This window comes from Salvelinus namaycush, chromosome 12 (assembly GCF_016432855.1).
Source record: "Salvelinus namaycush isolate Seneca chromosome 12, SaNama_1.0, whole genome shotgun sequence".
NCBI lineage: Eukaryota > Metazoa > Chordata > Actinopteri > Salmoniformes > Salmonidae > Salvelinus > Salvelinus namaycush.
Genome location: NC_052318.1, coordinates 17,453,697 through 17,479,980, shown reverse-complemented (window position 1 = coordinate 17,479,980; position 26,284 = coordinate 17,453,697). Strand labels below are relative to the sequence as shown.

Sequence of the window (26,284 nt, the reverse complement as noted above, 5' to 3'; positions counted from 1 at the left end):
GCTCGATGATGCAACTGCATGCGTACTTAACAATTCCGATTTTAGAATAAAATGACGAGTAACGTTAGGCCTAATGAACAGCAAAATCACTAGTCTATGTCAATCTATTATCCCCCATAGTAGAAAAGTTGACCTATTCTATTGGTCAGCTTGTCATTCTGTACGAGAAAGAAATAGCCTATTCCAAACAGACTCTGGGATGATAGATCCCACATTCATATAACCAGTAGGCCTAGGCAAAGAAAATCAAAATAAGCCATGAGGCTGATGCAACAGATCAGAATATTTCACTTAAAATGTTGATAAACCATTATTTCTTCACATTATAAGCAGAGCAATGCACAGGATTGTGCCTTTGGCTACTGAACAATGAAAGAAAGTTGATTTGAAAACCAATAGAACATGAGAGAAATGGGCTACTTGTTTCAATGGCATATAGAACTCTTTATGAAATAATTACCTCCCATGTTTGGTTGTGTTTTGGCTAGGCTGCTTTGAAGCAAGGTGATCATGCCTCATAATATGTCGTAAAACGATCAGGTTTCAAATCATTAAGTGTATGTTTTCAAAATGCATACTGGCTCCAGCTCATTGCAAAGTGGTGTGTGACGCGCTGAAGCCTGCCTACCGTTATATGCACTTGAATGGCAAATGGGAAGTGTGCTTCAGTTACAGTTGAGAAATAAAAAATAGTAGCTCCGTGGCTATCAAAACTGTTTTTAACATGCGATTTCATTTAGAATTGTTTGCGCAATGATTGGGCTTAAAAAAAAATCACGTTTCACTCCAGCTGCAAAATAAGCTGTAACAGATTTTCAGCTTAAACTAGGCTCTCTTATCTGTATGCTGTGCACGTGTGATAAATAATAATCATAACGACTAATGAAAATACATCTGGCCATTTAATTCCACTAAATCAACTGTTTTTTTCATAAATGAATAGGCTAAAAAGCATTATTTTGCAATGGGAATTTTTTTCTTCTCCCAGACAATTAGCTGACGCTAAGTTTATTTATCGGTTTATAATTTTTTACATCTGCCAAAAGCCAGCTACTATCGGCTAACGGAAACCATGGTGCATGTGTGTGTAAACGCAGGTACAGTTGAAGTCGGAAGTTTACATACACTTAGGTTGGAGTCATTAAAACTCGTTTTTCAACCACTCCACAAATTTCTTGTTAACAAACTATAGTTTTGGCAAGTCGGTTAGGACATCTACTTTGTCCATGACACACGTGCATTTCCCAACAATTGTTTACAGACAGATTATTTCACTTATAATTCACTCTATCACAATTCCAGTGGGTCAGAAGTTTACATACACTAAGTTCACTGTGCCTTTAAACAGCTTGGAATATTCCAGAAAATTATGTCATGGCTTTAGAAGCTTCTGATAGGCTAATTGACATAATTTGAGTCAATTGGAAGTGTGCCTGTGGATGTATTTCAAGGCCTACCTTTCAACTCAGTGCGTATTTTCTTGACATCATGGGAAAATCTAAAGAAATCAGCCAAGACCTCAGAAGTTTTTTTTTTAGACCTCCACAAGTCTGGTTCATCCTTGGGAGCAATTTCCAAACGTCTGAAGGTACCACGTGCATCTGTACAAACAATAGTACGCAAGTATAAACACCATGGGACCACGCAGCCGTTATACCGCTCAGGAAGGAGACGCGTTCTGTCTCCTAGAGATGAACGTACTTTGGTGCAGAAAGTGCAAATCAATCTCAGAACAACAGCAAAGGATCTTGTGAAGATGCTGGAGGAAACAGGTACAAAAGTACCTATATCCACAGTAAAACAAGTCCTATATCGACATAACCTGAAAGGCCGCTCAGCAAGGAAGAAGCCATTGCTCCAAAACCACCATAAAAAAGCCAGACTACGGTTTGCAACTGCACATGGGGGAAAAGATTGTACTTTTTGGAGAAAGCTTGCAAGCTGAAGAACACCATCCCAACCGTGAAGCACGGGTGTGGAAGCATCATGTTGTGGGGGTGCTTTGCTGCAGGAGGGACTGGTGCACTTCACAAAATAGATGGCATCATGAGGATGGAAAATGATGTGGATATATTGAAGCAACATCTCAAGACATCAGTCAGGAAGTTAAAAGCTTGGTTGCAAATGGGTCTTCCAAATGGACAATGACCCCAAGCATACTTCCAAAGTTGTGGCAAAATGGCTTAAGGACAACAAAGTCAAGGTATTGGAGTGGCCATCACAAAGCCCTGACCTCAATCCTATAGACAATTTGTGAGCAGAACTGAAAAAGCGTGTGCGAGCAAGGAGGCCTACAAACCTGACTCAGTTACACCAGTTCTGTCAGGAGGAATAGGCCAAAATTCACCCAACTTATTGTGGGAAGCTTGTGGAAGGCTACCTGAAATGTTTGACCCAAGTTAAACAATTTAAAGGCAATGCTACCAAATACTAATTGAGTGTATGTAAACTTCTGACCCACTGGAAATGTGATGAAAGAAATAAAAGCTGAAATAACATTTTCTCTACTGTTATTCTGACATTTCACATTCTTAAAATAAAGTGGTGATCCTAACTGACCTAAGACAGGGAATTTTTACTAGGATTAAATGTCAGGAATTGTGAAAAACTGAGTTGAAATGTATTTGGCTAAGGTGTATGTAAACTTCCGACTTCAACTGTACATGCATGATGCTTGCATGAAGGTAGGTCATATTTGCAGAAAGTCATTGTCTATCTTTTGTCTGTGGTTCCCAACAGTCAAGACCAGGGGATGAGCTACCTGTTCTTTAATGGCTTCCCTCTGGATCAGATGATCAAGTACTTCACTCTGTCCTACCACGGAGAGTTCGCCTTCGTCACAGAGACCGAAGAGGTATATCCGTGTGAAGTACTTTTTTGCTCATTCATTGTGAAATTACGTGTATTTGTGTTACAAACGTGTGTGATATGAAACACTCATTTGTGACAATATAAAATGAGTGTGTGTGAGCATGTTTGTGTGCACGTGTGTGTGTTTCAGCTGTGGTGGGGGCAGGAGGGCGTGGACCAGGTAATGCGAGTGCGCCCCTCCCTGAGCTGGCAGGCCTTCTCTAGCCTGCAGGCTCTGAAGGGCGACAGCTCCTACTCCATGACCCACAGCCTGCTCACTGTCTTCTACGACTGGGACAAACAGTTGCAGGAGGTAACCCTATAACTATTATCAATTTATAAACGTGGATTGTGTATCAGTCTCATAGGGATGTGTATGATTAACCAGATTGACAAGTGTATTTTGGCAGAATCAGAAAGACAGTTGTGGCAGTCTTAAGATTTGATCACAGTTGTTATATAAAATAGGTTGTACATCACTTGTACAACCTGAGTGTGCACTAGGCCTATTTGTTTTCATGAGAATATACACTGCGTGTACAGAACATTAGGAACACCTTCCTAATATTGAGTTGCATCCCCTTTTGCCGTCAGAACAGCCTCAATTTGTCTGGAATGGACTCTACAAGGTGACAGTTGTGTCAAGTTTGCTGGATGTCCTTTTGGTGGTGGACCATTCTTGAAACACACGGGAAACTGCTGAGTGTGAAAAACCTGAGAGCGTTGCAGTTTTTGACACTCAAACCGGTGCGCCTGGCACCTACTACCATACCCTTTTCAAAGGCACTTAAATCTTTTGTCTTGTCAATCACCCTCTGAATGGCACACGTCTCAATTGTCTGGAGGCTGAAAACTCCTTCTTTTAACCTGTCTTCTCCCCTTCATCTACACCGATTTAACAGGTGACATCAATAAGGGATCATAGCTTTCACCTGGTCAGTCTTTGCAATGGAAAGAGCAGGTGTTCCTAAGTTTTGTATTCTCAGTGTAGATGTTGTATAATTTTATTTCTTTCCACCTGTGGGAGGTTGACGGTAAACCCTCTCTCTCATCTCTCTTTCCTCTCGTTAGGTGGTTTACACAGTGGACTCTAAGGGAAAGGGTTCTGTGGTGAAGAGGGAGCTGCCTGTGCCAGAGATACTTTCCTATAGCCACTTCTCGACCACCCCCCGCAAAGTCCACCACTTGGAGTACTGTGCCTTTATCTGGGTTTTATACTGACTACTTCAATGTACATTTTTAGCCGAATACATATTACCGTTTTCCTTTCTCCTGCCCTTTCCCCTCTCCCCCCAGGTCGTTCAGTGCCTTCTCTTTTCCCCTCACCTGCCCCTTCTTCTGGGAGCACATGGCAGACCTGCCCCACCCAGAGCCCTACAACCGTATCCAGCAATACCTGACCCGGCCCCCCCTGGTGCCCACCTTGGGCCTCCAGACCACTGCCTCCCTGGCCACCTACCAGGGCCTGCTGCACCACCTGCTCCAACTGCACTCAGACTACATCATGGTAGGCCTACATCAGCCGTCTGTCTGCTCCATACCACTCCCAATCCCAAGTCGACCCCTATTCACTTGTGGAGATGAGAGGATTTCCCCAGGTCCTACAAATGAGAATGTCATCTCGGTCAACTTACCTGGTAAAATAAGGGTTAAAAAACATTTGACCATTATCTACCTCAGATCTCCACAAGTGCATAGAGCGTAGAATCGAGGGGCCGATTTGGGATTGTGTCCTACTCCTTCATTCTCCTTCCTCTAGCTCCAGTGTAAAGTTACCGCCTCCCATCAGGCTGGTGAAATCACTCACCTCAGTGCTGTTGTGATTGCCAGAGGAGGCATTGCTTTTGTGAAGGATTTAACGATACTGACTTGATTGACTTTACTTCTTTCCAGGACATTGGCGACCCCGTCCATAACCCAACCTGGCGCTGGTGGAAGGACAAAGTTATATATGCGGTCAGATTCTTCTAAGAGTTTGACCCTGCGCAGAAAACACACACACACAGATGGATACACACACAAATATATACACCGTCTGTCACTCCACATGAAAGTTTCCTTTTACCCCTTAATACCAATCGTGTCCTCTTGGCTCCCCAGGACTACTACTTCTACATGGCTAGCAACGGCGTGTCGTCCACAGGCTTCAACGTGGAGATTGGGGGCTACTCCCGGGCCTACATGAGTTCGGAGATCACCTTCCCAGACATGGTGTACCTGGACCGGGTTTCCTCCTTCTCCTTCTCCATCTACATCGCCTGCGGCTCAGCCAAACACCTCTCTGTGGAGGAGAAACCCAGAGGTGGGAGCAGAGAATGGGCTCATGTTCATTAGGCTATATTTAAAAGAAAGTGAATGCTGTTTGTACTCAAGTCATACACCAGTGAAAATCATTTCAACATACTAATGAACTGTTTAAGAGCATTCTGTTGGCGTTCCTGTGATGTTGTTTTACGTCATTTGTTGTGTGTCTAATGATTGTCGTACCTTAAAGAGCTCAGTGACATCAACTACATCTGGCTCTCAGCTGAGGTATCCAACAACCGCTACATCCATGTGTCTGTGACCAGGAACGAGCTCTTCAACAGAGGGACCGTGTTATATAAGGTAACACATACAGAAACCAAGCCTGAGATACCTCAGTATGTCCTTCACTGTATCACCACCACTTGACTTTTACAACCTACAACATACTTTTCACACAGCTTCATTTTCACATATTTTCAGTTGATCACAGTGGCAGTGTGCTCACAGCTCAGTGTAATATAATATTTGCCATTTAGCAGACACTTTTATCCAGAACATGCATACATTTTCATATCGGTGGCCCCAGTGGCAATCGAACCCATGGCCCACGACCCTAGCATTGCAAGTGCCATGCTCTACCAACTGAGCAAACAGGTCAAACTGTGTATAGTGTTACCATTACGGAACAAAATTACGTTCTTCCGCATTCTCAGGTGACTGTGAAAGACAGGGGGCTGTTTCCCGGTCAAGTGCTGGCGGGTGAGGGGCTCCTGGCTTTCAACCTCCTGCTAAGGGTGAGACGTGAACCGCGAGGGCCTGGAACAATATGGCTCATATATTTGACAGGGAATGCTACAACTCTGAATGTTTGGATATGTTTTATGAGTAGTGTTGTTGAGTCTTCTATCCACCAGGTGTCTCTCTCTCTCTCTCGAACTGATGTGTGAATGCAGGTGAGCAGCTCGGAGATGAAGTGCTACCAGCAGAAAGACCAGGGGATAGCCCTTAGAGTCAGTATCATGTTGTCTGTACTCCATCTATGCTGTCCTATTTTGTTCGACTCATTTAGTAGGGTCAACTTCAAGACAACCCAATGCATTGAAAACACTGGTGCTATAGACCATTCAATGCCATCTAATGCCTAATTCACATGGCTCGAATATTTTCCTTTCATGTCATCCTTTCCATCACAGTTCCAGCAACTATGGTGGATGTGTTACCAGGCTAGCCCAATACAGCTCAGCTCAGCCCTATAGTGTGACCAGGCATACATGTCTCTGCCACCTGTAACTGATATTCCGTTTTGTTTTGCACCACCACTTAGGGGCTGCACAGGGTGCCCATCTACATTGGCTGCCCTCCCGGGAACCGCCTGGCATTTGACATCACAACCACCCTGGAGCAGTGTGCCAACAACAACAAGCGCTACTTCAACTGCCCCAAACCCGACCCCATCATGCCTTGCTTTTACTATGAAGACCGTGAGACTATGACCCTGAACTAAACCTGATTTGAAATAGTCAATGTTTGCGAAGACATAAGTTTTGACCCTCAACCTAAATCTAAATTGCACACATACATCTTGTACATTAGTGCGGCGGGGAGAACGGCAGTGAAAATGTATAATGTAAGGGGGATACCTAGTCAGTTGTACAACTGAATGCAGTCAACTGAAATGTGTCTTCTGCATTTAACCCAACCCCTCTGGATCAGAGAGGTGCGGGGGGCTGCAATAATTGACATCCACAGCGCCCGGGGAACAGTGGGTTAACTACCTTGCTTGGGCAGAACGACAGGTTTTTACCTTGTCAGCTCAGGGATTCGATCCAGCAACCTTTCGGTTACTGGCCCAACGCTCTAGCTACTAGGCTACCTGCCATCAACTACCTACCACATTTACATGTCCTCCATTGTGTCTCTGTCTGCAGTGTTCTATCCCTTCTTCTTGATCCAGGACATGGTCTCTGGAGAGTCCGAGAGATTCCTCGGGAGGTAAACCCCCTCCCCCTTCATATCAATCTTATCCCCTCTTGTGCTGCCTTTTTGTACTCAAGACAAAAAAATAAACATCTTTGTGGTTTCTATACATTAATTGCTGTTGTTGAAGCCCATAGCTTGATATCATACTGTCTCTAATTGTTACACTACAGCTATACCTTTAAGGTGGTTGGCGGAGGAGCTTACTCGAAAGATCACCTCCGCCTCTACACTCCAGAGGAGGTGCTTATGTATAACAGCCTCAACTACAGGTAATGGAGTTGCACTGGAGCTACACAGGAAAACACAAAGGACCTAAATGTATCGTTTTAATATATTAGGACCAGGTTGGTTTAAAATACGGTACCAATAGAGATGCATATTTGTGTGATTCACCCTGGTTTCTCTCTGTCCCACAGCTCCCAGAGGACACTGGTCTGGATGTTTGAAGACATGGACAGCAGTGTTAATATCACTAAGGAAGGATTCGTGGTCATGCATGGCAATACAAACAAGATTCGGTAACACTCACATATATATATAAACACATTATTTCAGCTTTTATTTCTTTCATCACATTCCCAGTGGGTCAGAAGTTTACATACACTCAATAAGTATTTGGTAGCATTGCCTTTAAATTGTTTAATTTGGGTCAATCGTTTCAGGTAGCCTTCCACAAGCTTCCCACAATAAGTTGGGTGAATTTTGGCCCATTCCTCCTGACAGAGCTGGTGTAACTGAGTCAGGTTTGTAGGCCTTTTTGCTCGCACACGCTTTTTCAGTTCTGCCCACAAATGTTCTATAGGATTGAGGTCAGGGCTTTGTGATGGCCACTCCGATACCTTGACTTTGTTGTCCTTAAGCCATTTTTCCACAATTCTGGAAGTATGCTTGGGGTCATTGTCCATTTGGAAGACCCATTTGCAACCAAGCTTTAACTTCCTGACTGATGTCTTGAGATGTTGCTTCAATATATCCATATAATTGTCCTTCCTCATGAAGCCATCTATTTTGGGGAGTGCACCAGTCTTTCCTGCAGCAAAGCACCCCCACAATATGATGCTGCCACCCCCGTGCTTCACGGTTGGGATGGTGTTCTTCATCTTGCAAGCATCCCACTTTTTCCTCCTAACATAACGATGGTCATTATGGCCAAACAGTTCTATTTTTGTTTCATCAGACCAGAGGACATTTCTCCAAAAAGTACGATCTTTGTCTCCATGTGCAGTTGCAAACCGTAGTCTGGCTTTTTTATGGCGGTTTTAGAGCAATGGCTTCTTCCTTGCTGAGCAGCCTTTCAGGTTATGTCGACATAGGACTCGTTTTACTGTGGATATAGATACTTTTGTACCTATTTCCTCCAGCATCTTCACAAGGTCCTTTGCTGTGGTTCAAGGATTGATTTGCACTTTTTGCACAAAGTACGTTAGTCTCTAGGAGACAGAACGCTTCTCCTTCCTGAGTGGTATGACGGCTGCGTGGTCCCATGGTGTTTATGCTTGCGTACTATTGTTTGTACAGATGAGCGTGGAACCTTGAGGCGTTTGGAAATTGCTCCCAAGGATGAACCAGACTTGTGGAGGTCTACAATTATTTTTCTGAGGTCTTGGCTGATTTCTTTTGATTTTCACATGATGTCAAGCAAAGACGCACTGAGTTTGAAGGTAGGCCTTGAAATACATCCACAGGCACACCTCAAATTGACTCAAATGATGTCAATTAGTTTATCAGAAGCTTCTAAAGCCATGACATCATTTTCTGGAATTTTCCAAGCTGTTTAAAGGCACAATCAACTTAGTGTATGTAAACTTCTGACCCACTGGAATTGTGATACAGTGAATTAATTATAAGTGAAATAATCTGTCTGTAAACAGTTGTTGGAGAAATTACTTGTCATGCACAACGTAGATGTCCTAACCGACTTACCAAAACTATAGTTTGTTTTAACAAGAAATTTGTGGAGTGGTTGAAAACGAGTTTTAATGACTCCAACCTAAGTGTATGTAAACTTCTGACTTCAACTGTGTATATATACACACATACGTATACACACATATATGTATATACACACACACATATATACACATATATGTATATATACACGTGTGTGTATATATACATATATATATACACATCACATATATATACACTGCTCAAAAAAATAAAGGGAACACTTAAACAACACAATGTAACTCCAAGTCAATCACACTTCTGTGAAATCAAACTGTCCACTTAGGAAGCAACACTGATTGACAATAAATTTCACATGCTGTTGTGCAAATGGAATAGACAACAGGTGGAAATTATAGGCAATTAGCAAGACACCCCCAATAAAGGAGTGGTTCTGCAGGTGGTGACCACAGACCACTTCTCAGTTCCTATGCTTCCTGGCTGATGTTTTGGTCACTTTTGAATGCTGGCGGTGCTTTCACTCTAGTGGTAGCATGAGACGGAGTCTACAACCCACACAAGTGGCTCAGGTAGTGCAGCTCATCCAGGATGGCACATTTACATTTACATTACATTTAAGTCATTTAGCAGACGCTCTTATCCAGAGCGACTTACAAATTGCGAGCTGTGGCAAGAAGGTTTGCTGTGTCTGTCAGCGTAGTGTCCAGAGCATGGAGGCGCTACCAGGAGACAGGCCAGTACATCAGGAGACGTGGAGGCCGTAGGAGGGCAACAACCCAGCAGCAGGACCGCTACCTCCGCCTTTGTGCAAGGAGGAGCAGGAGGAGCACTGCCAGAGCCCTGCAAAATGACCTCCAGCAGGCCACAAATGTGCATGTGTCTGCTCAAACGGTCAGAAACAGACTCCATGAGGGTGGTATGAGGGCCCGACGTCCACAGGTGGGGGTTGTGCTTGCAGGACGTTTGGCATTTGCCAGAGAACACCAAGATTGGCAAATTCGCCACTGGCGCCCTGTGCTCTTCACAGATGAAAGCAGGTTCACACTGAGCACGTGACAGACGTGACAGAGTCTGGAGACGCCGTGGAGAACGTTCTGCTGCCTGCAACATCCTCCAGCATGACCGGTTTGGCGGTGGGTCAGTCATGGTGTGGGGTGGCATTTCTTTGGGGGGCCGCACAGCCCTCCATGTGCTCGCCAGAGGTAGCCTGACTGCCATTAGGTACCGAGATGAGATCCTCAGACCCCTTGTGAGACCATATGCTGGTGCGGTTGGCCCTGGGTTCCTCCTAATGCAAGACAATGCTTGACCTCATGTGGCTGGAGTGTGTCAGCAGTTCCTGCAAGAGGAAGGCATTGCTGCTATGGACTGGCCCGCCCGTTCCCCAGACCTGAATCCAATTGAGCACATCTGGGACATCATGTCTCGCTCCATCCACCAACGCCACGTTGCACCACAGACTGTCCAGGAGTTGGCGGATGCTTTAGTCCAGGTCTGGGAGGAGATCCCTCAGGAGACCATCCGCCACCTCATCAGGAGCATGCCCAGGCGTTGTAGGGAGGTCATACAGGCACGTGGAGGCCACACACACTACTGAGCCTCATTTTGACTTGTTTTAAGGACATTACATCAAAGTTGGATCAGCCTGTAGTGTGGTTTTCCACTTTAATTTTGAGTGTGACTCCAAATCCAGGCCTCCATGGGTTGATAAATTTGATTTCCATTGATAATTTTTGTGTGATTTTGTTGTCAGCACATTCAACTATGTAAAGAAAAAAGTGTTTAATAAGAATATTTCATTCATTCAGATCTAGGATGTGTTATTTTAGTGTTCCCTTTATTTTTTTGAGCAGTATATATATATATATATATATATATATATATATATACACACATCACATATATATATAACACACACATATACATACATACGCACAGTGCATTCGGAAAGTATTCAGACCCCTTGATTTTTTCCACATTGTTACGTTACAGCCTTATTCTAAAATGGATTAAATTGTTTTTTTTCTCAATCTATGCACAATACCCCATAGTGACAAAGCAAAAACAGGTTTTTAGAAATGTATTAAAACATTTTTAAAAAGAAATCACATTTACATAAGTATTCAGACCCTTTGCTGGGTACTTTGTTGAAGCACCTTTGGCAGCGATTACAGACTCAAGTCTTCTTGGGTATGACGCTACAAGCTTGGCACATCTCTTTTTGGGGAGTTTCTCCCGTTCATTGCAGATCCTCTCAAGCTCTGTCAGGTTGGATGGGGAGCATTGCTGCACAACTATTTTCAGGTCTCCAGAGATGCTCGATCAGGTTCAAGTCCGGGCTCTGGCTGGGGCACTCAAGGACATTGAGACTTGTCCCAAAGCCACTCCTACATTGTCTTGGCTGTGTGCTTAGGGTCGTTGTCCTGTTGGAAGGTGAACCTTCACCCCAGTCTGAGGTCCTGAATGCCCTGGAGCAGGTTTTCATCAAGAATCTTGCTCTACTTTCCTCCGTTCATCTTTCCCTCGATCCTGACTAGTCTCACAGTCCTTGCCGCTGAAAAACATCCCCACAGCATGATGCTGCCACCACCATGCATCACCATAGGGATGGTGCCAGGTTTCCTCCAGGCTCCAGGCCAAAGATTTCAATCTTGGTTTCATCAGACCAGATAATCTTGTTTCTTATGGTCTGAGTCTTTAGCTGCCTTTTGGCAAACTCCAAGCAGACTGTCATGTGCCTTTTACTGAGGAGTGGCATCTATCTGGCAACTCCACCATGAAGGCCTGATTGGTGGAGTGCTGCAGAGTAGGTTGTCCTTCTGGAAGGTTCTCCCATCTCCACAGAGGAACCCTAGAGCTCTGTCAGAGTGACCATTGGGTTCTTGGTCTCCTCCCTGACCAAGGCCCTTCTCCCACGACTGCTTCGTTTGGCCTGCCGGCCAGCTCTGGGGAGTCTTGTTGGTTCCAAACTTCTTCCATTTTAGAATGATGGAGGCCACTGTTCTTTGGGACCTTTAATGCTGCAGACATTTTTGGTACCCTTCCCCAGATCTGTGCCTCGACACAATCCTATCTCAGTGCTCTACGGACAATTCCTTCGACCTCGTGGCTTGGTTTTTGCTCTGACATGCACTGTCAACTGTGAGACCTTATAGACGTGTGTGCCTTTCCAAATCATGTCCAATCAATTGAATTTACCACAGGTGGACTCCCAAGTTGTAGAAACATCTCAAGGAAGATCAATGGAAAAAGGATGTACCGGAGCAAAGCAAAGTGTCTGAATACTTAAAATAGGGTATTTATTTCATTTTTAATAAATTAGCAATAATGTTTGCTTTGTCATTATGGGGTATTGTGTGTAGATTTGAGGGGGGAAAGGATGTAATCAATTTTAGAACACAGCAGTAACGTTAACAAAATGTGGATAAAGTCAAGGGGTCTGAATACTTTCCGAATGCACTGTATATAGTCACATACACTGGATAGGTGCAGTAAAATGTGAGTTGGCTATACAGCACAATCAGATCTGGACCAGGCTACATACTGAGCTACTTGTTGATGTGCAGGTGGATGTGTCAGGGGAAATCTCCCTGTGGCAACATGGCGGCTCAGAGCCTGGAAGCACCAGACTATTACTTTGTCGTCGAAGTCTCAAACAAGTACGGCTCAAATTTTCTGCATTACATCTGTGTGTATAGGGTGTAATTTTTGTCATTGTGTGCACACAAAATGTCTGCTTGCATATTAACTGGACAGTGCCTTGTGTTCTTCTTTAGGGGTATAGATTTGAGTACGTACTGTGACTATGCGTTGCGGTTTATACTCCACGTGCATGGATTCCCATTGGACCCCAGCAGAGGCCTTTTCTACATGCTGGTGTGTTCCCTGTGTGCGTCCCTATTCCCTATAAAGTGCACTAAATAGGGTGCAATTTGGGATGCAAACACATAACATAACTCTTTCTGCACTGTTGTCAAGTATTACATTTGGTTGACCTGTCTTCCTCCAGATGACTCTGGCCACCATCGTAGGAATCCTCGTCTGCTTCATTGTGTATAACTGCTGTGGTCCAGGCTTGAAGAATCTGTTAAAGGCAGCCTACCATGCCACCAAGCACAGGAGCCACGCAGCGCACGGTAAACCACCCCAAAACCTTATCTTTGAGAATGACCTGTATATTCAGTGATTAGTTGACTGCAAACAGTCGTACCTCAAAGTTAAAGTGATACAGTGCATGCTCCTTGTGAATGGGTTTAGTAATCAACCGCTTACAGCGATCAAATTGTTCTGTTCGGATGTGACTATAAGAGTGAACTGTATTTCTTCTGACATTGTTCATGGTTTTATATCTGATGCTATGTACTGAAGAGGGTGGCATCTGTGTTTCAGAATCCGATGTCTCACTGGCACCTAGTATAGGGGAAGGATTTCACAGATCCAAGGATTCAAGGCAGGGCTTAAGCCTAACATCTACTAATTGAAAGAAGAAAAAATATCACCATAGCTCACCATTCACTTTATTAAAAAAAGAGGCAGTGTTAACATGGAATTTTAATTAGTTTCAGAATAGGAAAAGGTTCTTTGTTCTGAGGTCTAATGTACTGAACAAATTCAAATGTTTTAAAATAAAAATCAAACAATACACACTCTGGTAAAAAATCTTGCCCTCAATATCACTTAAGTTAAAGGAAAACGCTGGTCAATCTCATACATTTTGTTTTAGATTCATTGGGTCATAGAGGGGACTTGGAGTGAAGACGTGACTGCAATATACACTATGTATGGACACAGTTAAGTGGGGGGGGGGGGGTGTAACAGGGTGGGTCAGGGTTTGTCCTAGTTGGCATGCTGCGCGGTTGAGAAACACAGCTTCAATGTGTAGGGGTACGGACCACCTGGAAGAAAGGTGGGGGGAAAGTTAGCCAACTGTGGAGAGATGTTGTCGGGACGGAATAATACATTCTCATTAACTAGTCTGGGGTGAATTCCCAAAAACAAAGAATTCTTAGCATTAAGATCAGTCAACATCCGCAGCGTTTACCATGAATGTGATCTCTGTGAACGTTTGGTAAATTACCTTTTAAAAAGGCTCATTGTCAGTAGGGTGGTGCAGCGCCTTCGAATGAATCCCGGACTGATCTTAGTACTAAAGATAATGTTTTTGGGAAAGTCACTCCTGAATGACAGACTAGTTACTGTGTGTTTGCTCACCGTTGGTATCATTAGCTGTGGTGTTGTTATCGCAGTCTGAGTACTTACTGGGGTTCTTCATCTGGTAGTGGTTCATCATGGCCAGAGCCTCCATGGCGTCGTTTATAGATTCCCACTCCAGCAGCCCGGATGAGCTCCGCTCACCTGTCGCGCCACCCGAGGCGAGAGACACACATTCCAATTTATTGACACTGCAGCATCAAACCAATGGGAACTCACTCCAATTTAAAAGACCAGATGCAACATAATTCATGCAAATAAAGTTCATATTACTCACTCTTTCCAGTGAAGAGTTTGATGTTAGATGGGTTCTTCACACTAAGTTCCTCACAGACCTGAAAGGATAGATAAAGGGTTTGTTCATGAGAAATGCATTTTCCACCCACACACAAACTAAGTAAGCCAAACTTGTCAAGATCAACCCTCCAAGAGAACCAACAGCCCAATTCAAAGCTTCCAGCCCCAATCCTCTCCAGTTGTCTTACCCCGTTGAAGACCTCCACGGAGATGTCAGGCTGCCCGTTGAAGAAGTGCAGGACGTTGCTTGGGTGCTGAATGCGGTTCTTGGCCGCCTGCTCCGGGGAGGTGAAGCGGTTGTTGCGGGAGCCATGGAAGTCCTTGAAGCTGCTGGAGCCATCCTCCAGCTCGTAGGACTGACCAGGCATGATGGCCTGCTGCTTGGACACACTGTGGACAGAGGATGGACAACATGTTGCATCAATGTGTTTCTGATGTCCATAGAAACTGACTAATGTGTATGCAGAGTTTGAAAGCAGCACTGACCAGACGTTGAGCTTCTGTTCAAACAGGAAGTTGTTGTTGAGGTGGCTGATGGCGCGATCCACAGCGTAGCAGTCGCCCATCTCCACCATGGCTGCCCCCGGCTTACTCTTCATGAACTTCACCTGAGGACAGAGGGGGACAGGGCTCAGAAACCCTATCCTACTATCCAGTGGTGTAAAAATACTTAAGTAGTACTTTTTAAAGCTGTTTTGGGGGGTATTTGTACTTTACTATTTATATTTGACCACTTGTACTCCACTACATTCCTAAATAAAATTTGATTTTCTCCAATACATTTTCCCTGACACCCAAAATTACATTTCGAATGCTCAGGCAGGGCAGCAAAATGGTCCAATTCACGCACCTATCAATATTATGCGTTGTCATCCCTACTGCCTCTGATCTGGCAGACTCACTAAACACAAATACAGCATTTGTAATTGAGTGTGCCTGTCTGTCCTTAAGTGAAAGTCACCCAGTAGAATACTACTAAAGTAATTTTCTATTAAGGTATTTTACTTTTACTCAAGTCCGACAATTGAGTACTTTTTCCACCACTGCTACTACCCACCTCCAACATGACCATAGAACCTTGTTTTCACCAGTCTATACCCCCAGCAAGAACATAACCCTGAAAAGTCTATAACCTCCGCCTCAGTAATGCACCATTCCCATCTGAACTCACCCGCTCCACATTGCCGTAAAGACAGAAGACGTTGAAGACCCTGTCGGCGTTGATCTTTGCGGGCTCCAGGCCGTACACCATGACAACGGGGGAGTCAGCGTGGGCGCTGTAGTCACCAGGGGGAGGTGGGCCATGTCCATACCCAGGTCCCCCGTAACTGCCGCCACGTCCGCGGCCACGCCCTCCCATCAGAGGCCCCATGCGGCGACCACCCTCGTAGTGTGGAGGAGGTCCGTAGCCGCTTTCATCATGGTAGCCGTGATAACCACCGGTTGGGCCGCCTTGTGAAAGAAATGGATAGACAGAGGTGATTGGGCAAACCGACTCAAACCATTACTGGAGTCATTCTAGACATCCCAACAGAGTTGACCTGTGACGCTCATAGTACAATGAACGTCTCTGCCTACCATACTCTGGAGGATGGTCTCCTAGTAGAGCTGGCTGTCTCACACGCTTGTTGGGGTTGGCATTGGGATCTGAGGGCAAGAAACAGCAATAAAGTGAGCCCCTGACTCCTGATAAGACAGTCTATCAGTGTGTCAAAAGGGGCACATCTACAAACTATGGGGCAGTGCTGTGATTAACATGCACAAGAAACTGGGTAGAGATATTGAGCGTGTTAAGAAAATCATATGTATTTGTTACCATAACTACCAAATGTAACATACTGGAGATTTGTAGGAGGATTTAACATTAGCAGAGCAAATGGAATAGATACTCTTACACACTAATACTCAACCACTCACACACCTTGTGAATTGTTCCAATTGCCTTCAGCGTCAGCATCTGTACAGGTACATACACACAGTCAAAACCAAAACAAATGATGTACAAACTAAACTAAAATGATTCTACCAAAAGAAAGGCTCAATAAGTGTATTAGAAAAATATTATATTGTGCAGGATGTTTTAAGAAAGCAGACTAGAGCACAACCCCGTGGCAAAAACAAATTGAAACACTAACGGGCTACATGAATTAAGATACATTTTTAATTCAGAATTATTTTACTCTTTATTGAGCTATTAAATGTAGACATCAAAACAACTGATTGATTCTAGCATGATTTGAGTTTCCTAGTCTGACAACAAATGCATGGTACCCCACCCATGGGCCACAAAGTCTGAAATACAGTTGACAGAAAAACAAAAACCAGGCCTGGAATTTCATATTGCCATTGCCTGGAACGCTGGACCTATTTTGTGTGAATGAATATACTGAGTTTACAAAATATTAGGAACACCTTCCTAATATTGAGTTGAACAGCCTCAGTTCGTCGGTATGTACTCTACAAGGTGTCAAGCATTCCACAGGGATGCTGGACCATGTTGACTACCACTGTTGTGTCAAGTTGGATGGATGTCCTTTAGGTGGTGAACCATTCCTAATACACACAGGAAATTGAGCGTGAAAAACCCTGCAGCATTGCAGTTCTTGACACACACAAACTGGTGCGCCTGGCACCTGCAATTTTAAAATATTTTTTTTTACCTTTATTTAACTAGGCAAGTCAGTTAAGAACAAATTCTTATTTACAATGACGGCCTATCCCGGCCAAACCCGGATGATGCTGGGCCAATTGTGCGCTGCCCTATAGGACTCCCAATCATGGCCAAATGTGATTCAGCCTGGATTCGAACCAGGTACTGTAGATGCAGTGCCTTAGACCGCTGCGTGACTCAGGAGCCCAACATACCCCAATATTTTGTTTTGCCCATTCACCCTCTGAATGGCACATACACAATCCATGTCTCAAGGCATAAAAAATCCCTCTTTATCCAGTCTCCTCCCTTTACACTGATTAAAGTGGATTTAATAGGTGACATCAATAAGGGATCATAGCTTTCACCTGGATAGTATCATGGACTACCCAACAACAAAGAAATTTCCTAAAATGTCCAGCTTTCTGTGATTTTACAAACTACGTCAGCTTTTACATCTAACCGTGGTCTGCCTCAATGTGGAAAACTAGATATTTCCATGTTGCTGTGAGACTACACATTTCTATCTTAAAGAGCACTAGCAGAAATCTGAGGAGATTCCAGACCTGGAATTTGATGCATGAGTTTGATAAAAGTCAACGATTCACATATGGGGTTGACAAAGTCAATCACAACAAACAATTTACATTACAATCATTATCTATTACCAGGTCAGTCATGTCTCTTTACATGTACTTACAGCACCAAGCACGGAGAACACAGGATGCAGAGGGCAGGTAGGGGGGCACTCTTCAGCAAGGATCCTACCCGCCAAACCTGTGACTCCAGCTTCAACTCAGTTTCCACCTTTCCCCACCACCAGAGAAAGAGCATCCACCAATCTTCCATGCTTGGCTTCAAGTTGCCGTCGCTTTGTTTTTATGGGTTGCCATTTGAGGCAAATTTCCAGCTTACCGTGCTTTAAACGCAAAGCCGGAGGATATTTGCACCGTTTGATTGAGGCGTGTCTTGTCGTCAGACACACAGAGCCAAACCTGCATCACACGGGAGGCGTTAGAGGTATCACTTACGGGCCAGTTCAGAAAGAAGAAAAAAACAACGTAGTAGAATCAACAAGAACAGCACGGAAAAGAGGGGAAATGGGAGGGGAAGGTAAAGGGGAAAAAACAGCACCTGAGTCCATCAATGCAGAGAGAGCTTTGGGAAAATGCTGAAGTTTCTATCAGTCTGCCTCTGTGCTTGTATGCTTGGCGGGTGTTTGATGCTTGTGTCTTCGTGGTCCCCTTTTGAGTTTGTGGGGTGCGTCTTCTCATGTAAATGGGCACACGTGCTGCTTTTTTTTTTTTTTTGTACAATAGAGGTGGTCCCCCCATGGCGAAGTGAAAGGCATCTAGTGCTTGGCAGTAAAATCATCTGGAATGGCATTGTCTGCGTGGTGTGTTGTCATGGCGATTCAGCTTGGTGTGTCGTTGCCGTGAATATTCAGCTCGGTGGTGTGTTGTGTTGTTCAGCACAAGATGGGAGAGTGATAGCAAAAGGAAGCCCACACACCCAAGTCAAGAGATGGGATGGCATAGTGGTAGTTTGAGAAAATAGTGGTCTCTCTCTGCCTCTGTATATTGTCTCAGTATGTAGTGTCATCTGTTCCCTTCTTAGGATGTTTAGAGTGTGTTTAGAAAACTCCTCTGTTGCTCACTGAAGTGGTTGTGTCTGACAGTCAGATCCCGAGGGCTGGGAGGAGTGGCCTTATCGGCCACACACCAGACTCCCGCCCCCATCACACAATGTGTTTTGTCAAAAGGTGAGATCTTCAGCATTCTGGAGATGAGATATGCTGTACTTGTAAGAGGATGGATGGCTATAAATCTATTAGATCAGTCTGTGGTGGTGGTTAATGCTGGGTGTCTGCTCACAATTGACTCTTGGGGTGTCTCAGGCCCTTACCATGATCAAAACAGGACGGCTACTTTCCTCAAACCAACAGTGGGATAAAGAGTAAAATGTTTTTCCCTTGCAGAAGTGGAGAGTGGGAGTAGGGAGTAGGAAGTATTGAGAGTTGAGGTTGTGTGAATTCCAGTGTCTGTTGCCCCCATTGTGTCCGATGTTTACTGAGGAGCTGGTTGGTTTGGAGTACCAGTGGGTGGGTGCTGTTTAGGGCTGTAGTGGAGTCTGTATGAGTGTGCACAGTGAGGACACAAATGAGGAGCACCTCTTTCTCACGGGGCAGCCAGCCGCACCTTAACACCTGCACATTAACAGGGACCATCTAAATACATGGGACAGCTGTTCTTTCACCTGTTACCTCAGTGTCAAGTGTCTGAAATGAAGATGTGGCCATGGTGGACATGAAACTACTAAGACAAATTCATTGTGGCTCATATGAGAATCTGAACTACCAAAAAAAAAAAAAATCACCAGGGTGATTAAATGGACTACCACTCCAACTAAAATTGTGTTCCCTTTTGCATAAAAGGGATCAGGGCATATGGCTAAATGCAAGGAAAATCACATGCTGTTGCACTGTGTCCCATTAGATGCCAAATATTCTGCACTTTAAGAGGTTGAACTAAAAGAGCAATGTATCTACCAAGCATCATACATCACTGGAATTCTATGATTTTATTTTCGCACTCATGGCAGCACAGCATCTCCAAATGGAGACAGAATGCCACAAGAAACCCTACTTGGATACAAAACATCCATCCACAAATGGAGTAAACGACTGACTGACAGGTCGTAAACTGGACTTCTTGAAAGTTCCAGAAATACCATTGAACAAATGTCTCTGCAATGTTCCTAATGAAATAAAATTAAGGGATAATCCACCCCAAACCACTAAGTCTTATGATTAACAGTGTTAACACTAATATATCCAGGACCTATATACTAGGCGGTGACAGAGGAAAGCCCCAGAAATGGTTAAAGACCCAAGTCATAGACTGTTTTCTCATCTACCGCACGGCAAGCGGTAACAGAGCGCAAAGTCTAAGACCAAAAGGCTCCTTAACAGCTTCTACCCCCAAGCCATAAGACTGCTGAACAATTAATCAAATGGCCACCGGATTATTTACATTGACATCACCCCATTTTTATTTTATTTTTTACACTGCATAGTCACCTCACCCCTACCTACATGTACATATTACCTCAACTAACCTGTACCCCCGCACATTGACTCAGTACCGGTACCCCCTGTATATAGCCTCTATTGTTACTTTATAGAATTTTTTTTACTTAAGAAAATATTTACCAAATAAATGTAACTCTTTCTTGAACTGCACTGTTGGTTAAGGGCTTGTAAAGTAAGCATTTCACGTAAGGTCTACTACACATTGTATTCGGCGCAGGTGACAAAGTTTGATTTGATGTGAAAAAATCTTTGAAGAAATTTTTCGTTTTGTCATAAGGTTCCTAGCAATGCGAAAATCGTTCTGGAAATCTGACTACAAAACTCTCTCTGGGCTGACTGGCTGGCTAACTAGCAAACGTAGCTACACACAATAACAAAGTAAATTTTATGTGAAGTAGCTAGCTAGCTGTAACATTGCCAAAACTACTATCAATTTAGGAGTCTCTCACCAGGTTCAGCTTGCAGTTCCTCTCTGCCCAGAGCAAGTGCAGAGTATGATGCTATGTTTCCCAGACACAGGGTGCATTGCAAGATGGTACTTGAAGGGGACACTGAGCTGAATAACTTGGTACACTGTTTAGATTGAGCACATCTAAAAGAAATATCTACTTTTTCATGAGACGATATAAACGGATGGATGTATGCCCATACTCTTCCTGGACCCCAGGAAGATTAGCTGCTGCTTTGGTAGCAGCTAATGGGGATCCATAATAAATACATATACCACCGACTGGCTGATTTGATGATCTGAAGTGCAGGTAATGTTTTTTTTAAATGAAATGTGAGCGTGTGTTATCTCCAGTGACGAGAACCATGTAGCTATGACACGTTCCTACATGATTTTCCTGATGTCACAAACGGAGCATTTTAATTTTATCCCGATAGAACATAGGAGTTTAATTTCTGGGGTGGATTATACCTTTCACTTCACCCCCCCAATGTCAGGGAATCTTGGTCCATGACAACTACAAGGTCAGCAGTTGTCTAACTCCCCCTGGCTAGAATAGAAACTTACAGACACTTAAGCCCCAAGGAACAGATTTGAATGCCAAAACCTGACCTTAACTGTGATTGACTAATCAAAAGAAAGAAATAACAAGAACTGTATTTTGCAAACAAAATCTCCAATATGTTTAAGAATAATGGATGCATGGGCATTCCAAGTGAGACGCCTAGGGTGCAACACAGTGCTTGGGTGCTGACAGGAGGTTGATGTGTGGAAGTGAGTTGTGACATGCACTGCAGGGAATGTGAACCTGTGTGATGAGACCCCAGGTGCTTCACTGTGGCATAACTGGGAATTCATCAGTTTACCCATGAATGCATGCAGTGGTCTGCAATGCAGACGATTCAACATGCAGGAGCATGTGCTGCAAAATGGCTGCCCCTCAAGGTCACTCCTCGTGCCCTTACTGTGGTGTTGAGAGAGCATGAGGACACAGGGTGATGCGTCACAGACGTAGTGCCTCTGAACAGCTTCCGCTGCTCGCTGTGGTTGTGGCCAAAGTTACCGTGGAGCAGGGCGTTCAAAAGGCACTACAGCCGGAGGCCTGGGACCCTACCCATCCCACAGTGTCATTAGAGCAGAAGGAGGAGAGGAAGGATAGGGGGACGGATTGAGGGGCCATGTGTGTTTTACCTTGGCCACTCAGGTTGGGGTTTGTGTAGTCCCAGGTGTCCTGGTCGTTCTTGAACACATTGAGGCGGGTTGGCTGTGAAGACAGACATTCAAACATTTCATTATTTTGCCCATCACGGTGTTCCTTCAGTGAACTGAACCCAGTGTTTAGATGGACAAATGGAGATAAGCATGTAACCACTCACCTTGGCGTACTCAATCTTCAGTGTGCAGCAGCCAGAGTAGATGTCTGCCCCATTTAGAGAGGCTTTCGCCCTCTGGGCACTTTGCACAGAGTCAAATGTATGGGAAGTGAAGGAAACTATGGATAATAAAAGCATTTGCCTACTTTACACATTCCATGTTCACCTTGTCATTCAAAGCTCTGCTCACGAAAACAACGAACACTTGTTACACAATTAGACCTATATCAACAACAAATAATAAACAAATATTTACTAGCTGCCACCTGCAGACGACTTGTCAGGTGTGCTGACAGAAGCTTCAAGTGTGGAGTGAATTAAGATTGTGTGGCATGGACTGCAGGGAATGTGAACCTGTGTGTGGTGATGAGATCCTTGGTCCGATACACATTTTTGAACAATGAGATTTTGAGCAAAGGATATTCCACCATGGCCTGAACTCCATTCTTCCTGAAGATGACAATCCTTTGCACAGGCCCACAGTTGTTACAGACGGTATACAGCACATCCTGCAGAGCAGAGAACCAAAATAGTTTGATTGAAGGACCAGTGCAGTCAAACTTGATTTTCCTGTTTTATATATACAGTACCAGTCAAAACGTTTGGACACACCTACTCATTCAAGGATTTTTCTTTATTTTTACTATTTTCTACATTGTAGAACAATAGTGAGGACATCAAAACTATTAAATAACATATGGAATCATGAAGTAAGCAGAAAAGGGTTAAACAAATCAAAATATATTTGAGATTCTTCAAAGTAGCCACCATTTGCATACTCTTGGCATTCTCTAAACCAGCTTCATGAGGTAGTCACCTGGAATGCGTTTCAATTAACAGGTGTGCCTTGTTAATTTGTGGAATTTCTTTCCTTAATGCATTTGAGCCAATCAGTTGTGTTTTGACATGGTAGGTGTGGTATACAGAAGGTAGCCCTATTTAGTAAAAGACCAAGTCCATATTATGGTAAGAACAGCGCAAATAAGCAAAGACAAACGACAGTCCATCATTACTTTAAGACATGGTCAGTCAATGCGGATAATTTCAAGAGTCGCAAAAACCATCAAGCACTATGATGAAACTGGCTCTCATGAGGACCGCCACAGAAAAGGAAGACCCAAAGTTACCTCTGCTGCAGAGGATAAGTTCATTAGAGTTAACTGCACCTCAGATTGCAGCCCAAATAAATTCAAGTAACAGACACATCTCAACATCGACTTTTTTTAAAAACCTTTATTCAACTAGGCAAGTCAGTTAAGAACAAATTCTTATTTTCAATGACGGTCTCGGGAACAGTGGGTTAACTGCATTGTTCAGGGGCAGAACGATACATTTTTACCTTGTCAGCTCGGGGATTCGATTTTTGCAACCTTTCAGTTACAAGTCCAACGCTATAACCACTAGGCTACCTGCCGCCCCAGAGGAGACTGTGTGAATCAGGACTTCATGGTTGAATTGCTTCAAAGAAACCACTACTAAAAGGACACCAGAATAAGAAGAGACTTGCTTGGGCCAAGAAACACGAGCAATGGACATTCGACCAGTGGAGAACTGTCCTTTGGTCTGATGAGTCCAAATTTGAGATTCTTGCTTGGGCCAAGAAACACGACCAGTGGAAAACTGTCCTTTGGTCTGATGAGTCCAAATTTGAGATTCTTGGTTCCAACCGCCGTGTCTTTGTGAGACGGAGAGTAGGTGAACGGATGATCTCCGCATGTGTGGTTCCCAACGTGAAGCATGGAGGTGGTGTGATGGTGCTTTGTTGGTGACACGGTCTGTGATTTATTTAGAATTGAAGGCACACTGAACCAGCATGGGTACCACAGCATTCTACAGCGATACACCATCCCATCTGGTTTGCACTTACTGGGATTATCATTTGTTTTTCAACAGGACAATGACCCAACACACCTCCAGGCTGTGTAAGGGCTATTTGACCAAGAAGGAGAGTGACGGAGTGATACACCTGACCTCAACCCAATTGAGATGGTTTGGGATGAGTTGGACCGCAGAGTGAAGGAAAAGCAGCCTACAAATGCTGAGCATATGTGGGAACTCCTTCAAGTCTGTTGGAAAAGCATTCCAAGTGAAGCTGGTTGAGAGAATGCCAAGAGAGTGCAAAGCTGTCAAAGGCAACCTACTTTGAAGAATCTAAAATCCATTTTGATTTGTTTAACACTTTTTTGGTTACTACATGATTCCATATGTGTTATTTGATAGTTTTGATGTCTTCACTATTATTCTACAATGTATTTCCACACTGAGGTTGGAATAATACTGTGAAATTGTGAAAATGATAATGCCATTTTAGTGTAAGAGCTGTTTGAAAACTGGCAATGTCAGCCTGTTTTAGTGGGATTGAGTTGGGGCCTACCTGCCTGGTGGTAAATTAGTTAGACTAATGAGAAAGACTCCAAATCCCTCTGCCAATAACATCTAGTTTTCAACCTCCCCACTCAGACCACACTGACAGTCCTTGCGAAATTCTTGCTTGAGAAATTGCTCTTTGCTGTGATGCTATTTTAAATTATTTTTGGCCGTTTTTATTGAAAACAATCACAGTAAGGTACTTCATTCTTAGCCAGAAATGATTTGATATTGAGACAAAAAAAATGGCTGAATTGGACCTTTAACAATGTGTAAAACAATGTGTTGCAGCGAGCCAAACAATGGTGCCATGTCATAGCAATGAAACAGCTGCCTTGTATAACAGTGGGTGTGTTACCGAGGTTATGGGGTAGATAGGGTTCATGATGGTGAGCAGAAGCACGTTATTGACGCTGCGTGAGTCGTCTGGGTCTCCGGGCCGGGAGATCTTCTGGCTGGTGGAGTAGTTGATGAAGGAGGGGTGCCCAGCGATGTAGACCTGGTTCTCAGCTGCGTAAGTCACAGCGTTGCAGGATCCATTCAAGTCCTCATACTCCACCAGGGCCTGGCGCTTCTTGGGCATCATGACCACATAACTTTGAAGAGAATGGAAGATTGAATAATTTGATTTCTATACACTGCAATTAGGATAATGGGCTACAGGAACAAAATACATCAATGGTGCAAAATCTAAAATCTATCCAGTCCAAGAAAAGGCTTGTTCAAGTGTGTTGGACAGTCACCTGATGGTCCCAAACTCCTGCAGGGCTTCCACTAGATCTGCTTCCATGATGCCATCAACAAGGCCCCTGATGTGGACCACCGGGGAAGGGAGCGTTTTATGGGGGTCATCATAGCCCTCCTTACAAACAAGACAAAAAAGTTAGATTTTTTTAATTATTATTTTTTTAACACAGATGACCATACCACGATAATATATATACACACACATCCCCAGGGTGTGTTACCAATCAAAACCAACCCGCCATTAATGACAGGCACCACCCCAGGGTACCAAAAAAATCCTAAACAATGATGGGGTTGATATGAACAACACATAAACAGAATTTATAAAGTAGTGGGGGGCTTTGCATAAAGCCTGGTCTTCTTGAAAATACAAGCCCGTGCATAAGTGAGTGGAATGGCTGCCTGCCAGCAGATTGTTAGCTGGCTAACGCTTGTCGTACATTCCACGTAGGCCCAAAATATCTTACGTTACCCCATACAAACAAGTGATATCATCACAAGGTTCTGGCCAAATGCATTGCGGTATTGGAAAATACTCGTAAACAAGTGTACTAAATTAATGAAAATGGTCACCAAGTATCTCCGCTTGGTTTTATTGGTGAGCCTGATTAACCTTCATCACACAACGCTAACGTTAGCTAACTAGAAACATAGCTAGCTAGCTTCATTAGCCCCACATCTGACAACAAAAACAAACTAGTTAACAATGTTAACGTTAATTATAGTTTATGATTTTGTATACAAGCTTAGTTGAACAAGCAAAAACGCCGGTTGTGAGGCTAGTTCTGCTAGCTAATTACAGTAACGTTACCATAGCTAACTAGTTCCGCCTAGCTTAGGCTCGCTCATGTTCAGCACTCATATTTTGCACACTTGAAGTTCCAAAACGCTGGCTATTTTTGTTTTACTGATGCATGCACCTTTCCTTCCCAACTAAATGGCGAGTCAATGCTTACCGTTGTCATCCCGTCTTCGGTTTTCTGTCTTTTCGTTGCTCTGCCACCCTCGTTGTAGTAGCGACCTGCTGCGGCGGCCATGTTGTCCCAGACAAAACCCTCAAATGGAAAATTGTAAAGCCGAGTGAAAAACTACAACGTAACACAAAGGAGCTCGCG

The 26,284-nt window shown here is 43.9% G+C and overlaps 2 protein-coding genes across 5 annotated transcripts in view; one reads left to right on the top strand and one right to left on the bottom strand.

The window, feature by feature from the left end:
* LOC120056788 (cation channel sperm-associated protein subunit gamma-like) overlaps positions 1-13,506 on the top strand; it is a 24,130-nt gene extending 10,624 nt beyond the window's left edge. The window contains exons 13-29 of the mRNA XM_039004992.1: positions 2,740-2,854; positions 3,002-3,163; positions 3,922-4,059; positions 4,196-4,357; positions 4,744-4,794; positions 4,951-5,152; positions 5,345-5,457; positions 5,811-5,891; positions 6,051-6,107; positions 6,422-6,578; positions 7,026-7,089; positions 7,248-7,346; positions 7,494-7,595; positions 12,552-12,644; positions 12,762-12,861; positions 12,995-13,121; positions 13,375-13,506. Of these exons, the coding sequence (XP_038860920.1) occupies positions 2,740-2,854; positions 3,002-3,163; positions 3,922-4,059; positions 4,196-4,357; positions 4,744-4,794; positions 4,951-5,152; positions 5,345-5,457; positions 5,811-5,891; positions 6,051-6,107; positions 6,422-6,578; positions 7,026-7,089; positions 7,248-7,346; positions 7,494-7,595; positions 12,552-12,644; positions 12,762-12,861; positions 12,995-13,121; positions 13,375-13,466 (1,915 nt within the window). The 3' untranslated portion in view covers positions 13,467-13,506. The remainder of the gene's footprint in view (positions 1-2,739; positions 2,855-3,001; positions 3,164-3,921; positions 4,060-4,195; positions 4,358-4,743; positions 4,795-4,950; positions 5,153-5,344; positions 5,458-5,810; positions 5,892-6,050; positions 6,108-6,421; positions 6,579-7,025; positions 7,090-7,247; positions 7,347-7,493; positions 7,596-12,551; positions 12,645-12,761; positions 12,862-12,994; positions 13,122-13,374) is intronic.
* Positions 13,481-26,284, bottom strand: hnrnpl (heterogeneous nuclear ribonucleoprotein L). Of its 4 annotated transcripts, none has more exons than XM_039005296.1 (14): positions 26,126-26,284; positions 25,166-25,284; positions 24,781-25,018; positions 22,479-22,564; positions 22,059-22,155; positions 21,874-21,946; positions 16,415-16,450; positions 16,072-16,140; positions 15,665-15,945; positions 14,980-15,101; positions 14,682-14,883; positions 14,474-14,531; positions 14,197-14,340; positions 13,481-13,880 (listed from the first exon to the last, which is right to left on the bottom strand). In XM_039005296.1, the coding sequence occupies exons 1-14, from the start codon at positions 26,204-26,206 to the stop codon at positions 13,822-13,824; spliced, it is 1,665 nt and encodes a 554-aa protein (XP_038861224.1). In that variant the 5' UTR covers positions 26,207-26,284; the 3' UTR covers positions 13,481-13,821. The 4 variants fall into 4 exon arrangements, with proteins under 4 accessions (XP_038861224.1, XP_038861223.1, XP_038861226.1 ...); XM_039005295.1 differs by having other exon boundaries at positions 14,197-14,352; positions 26,126-26,283; XM_039005298.1 differs by having other exon boundaries at positions 14,245-14,340; positions 26,126-26,278.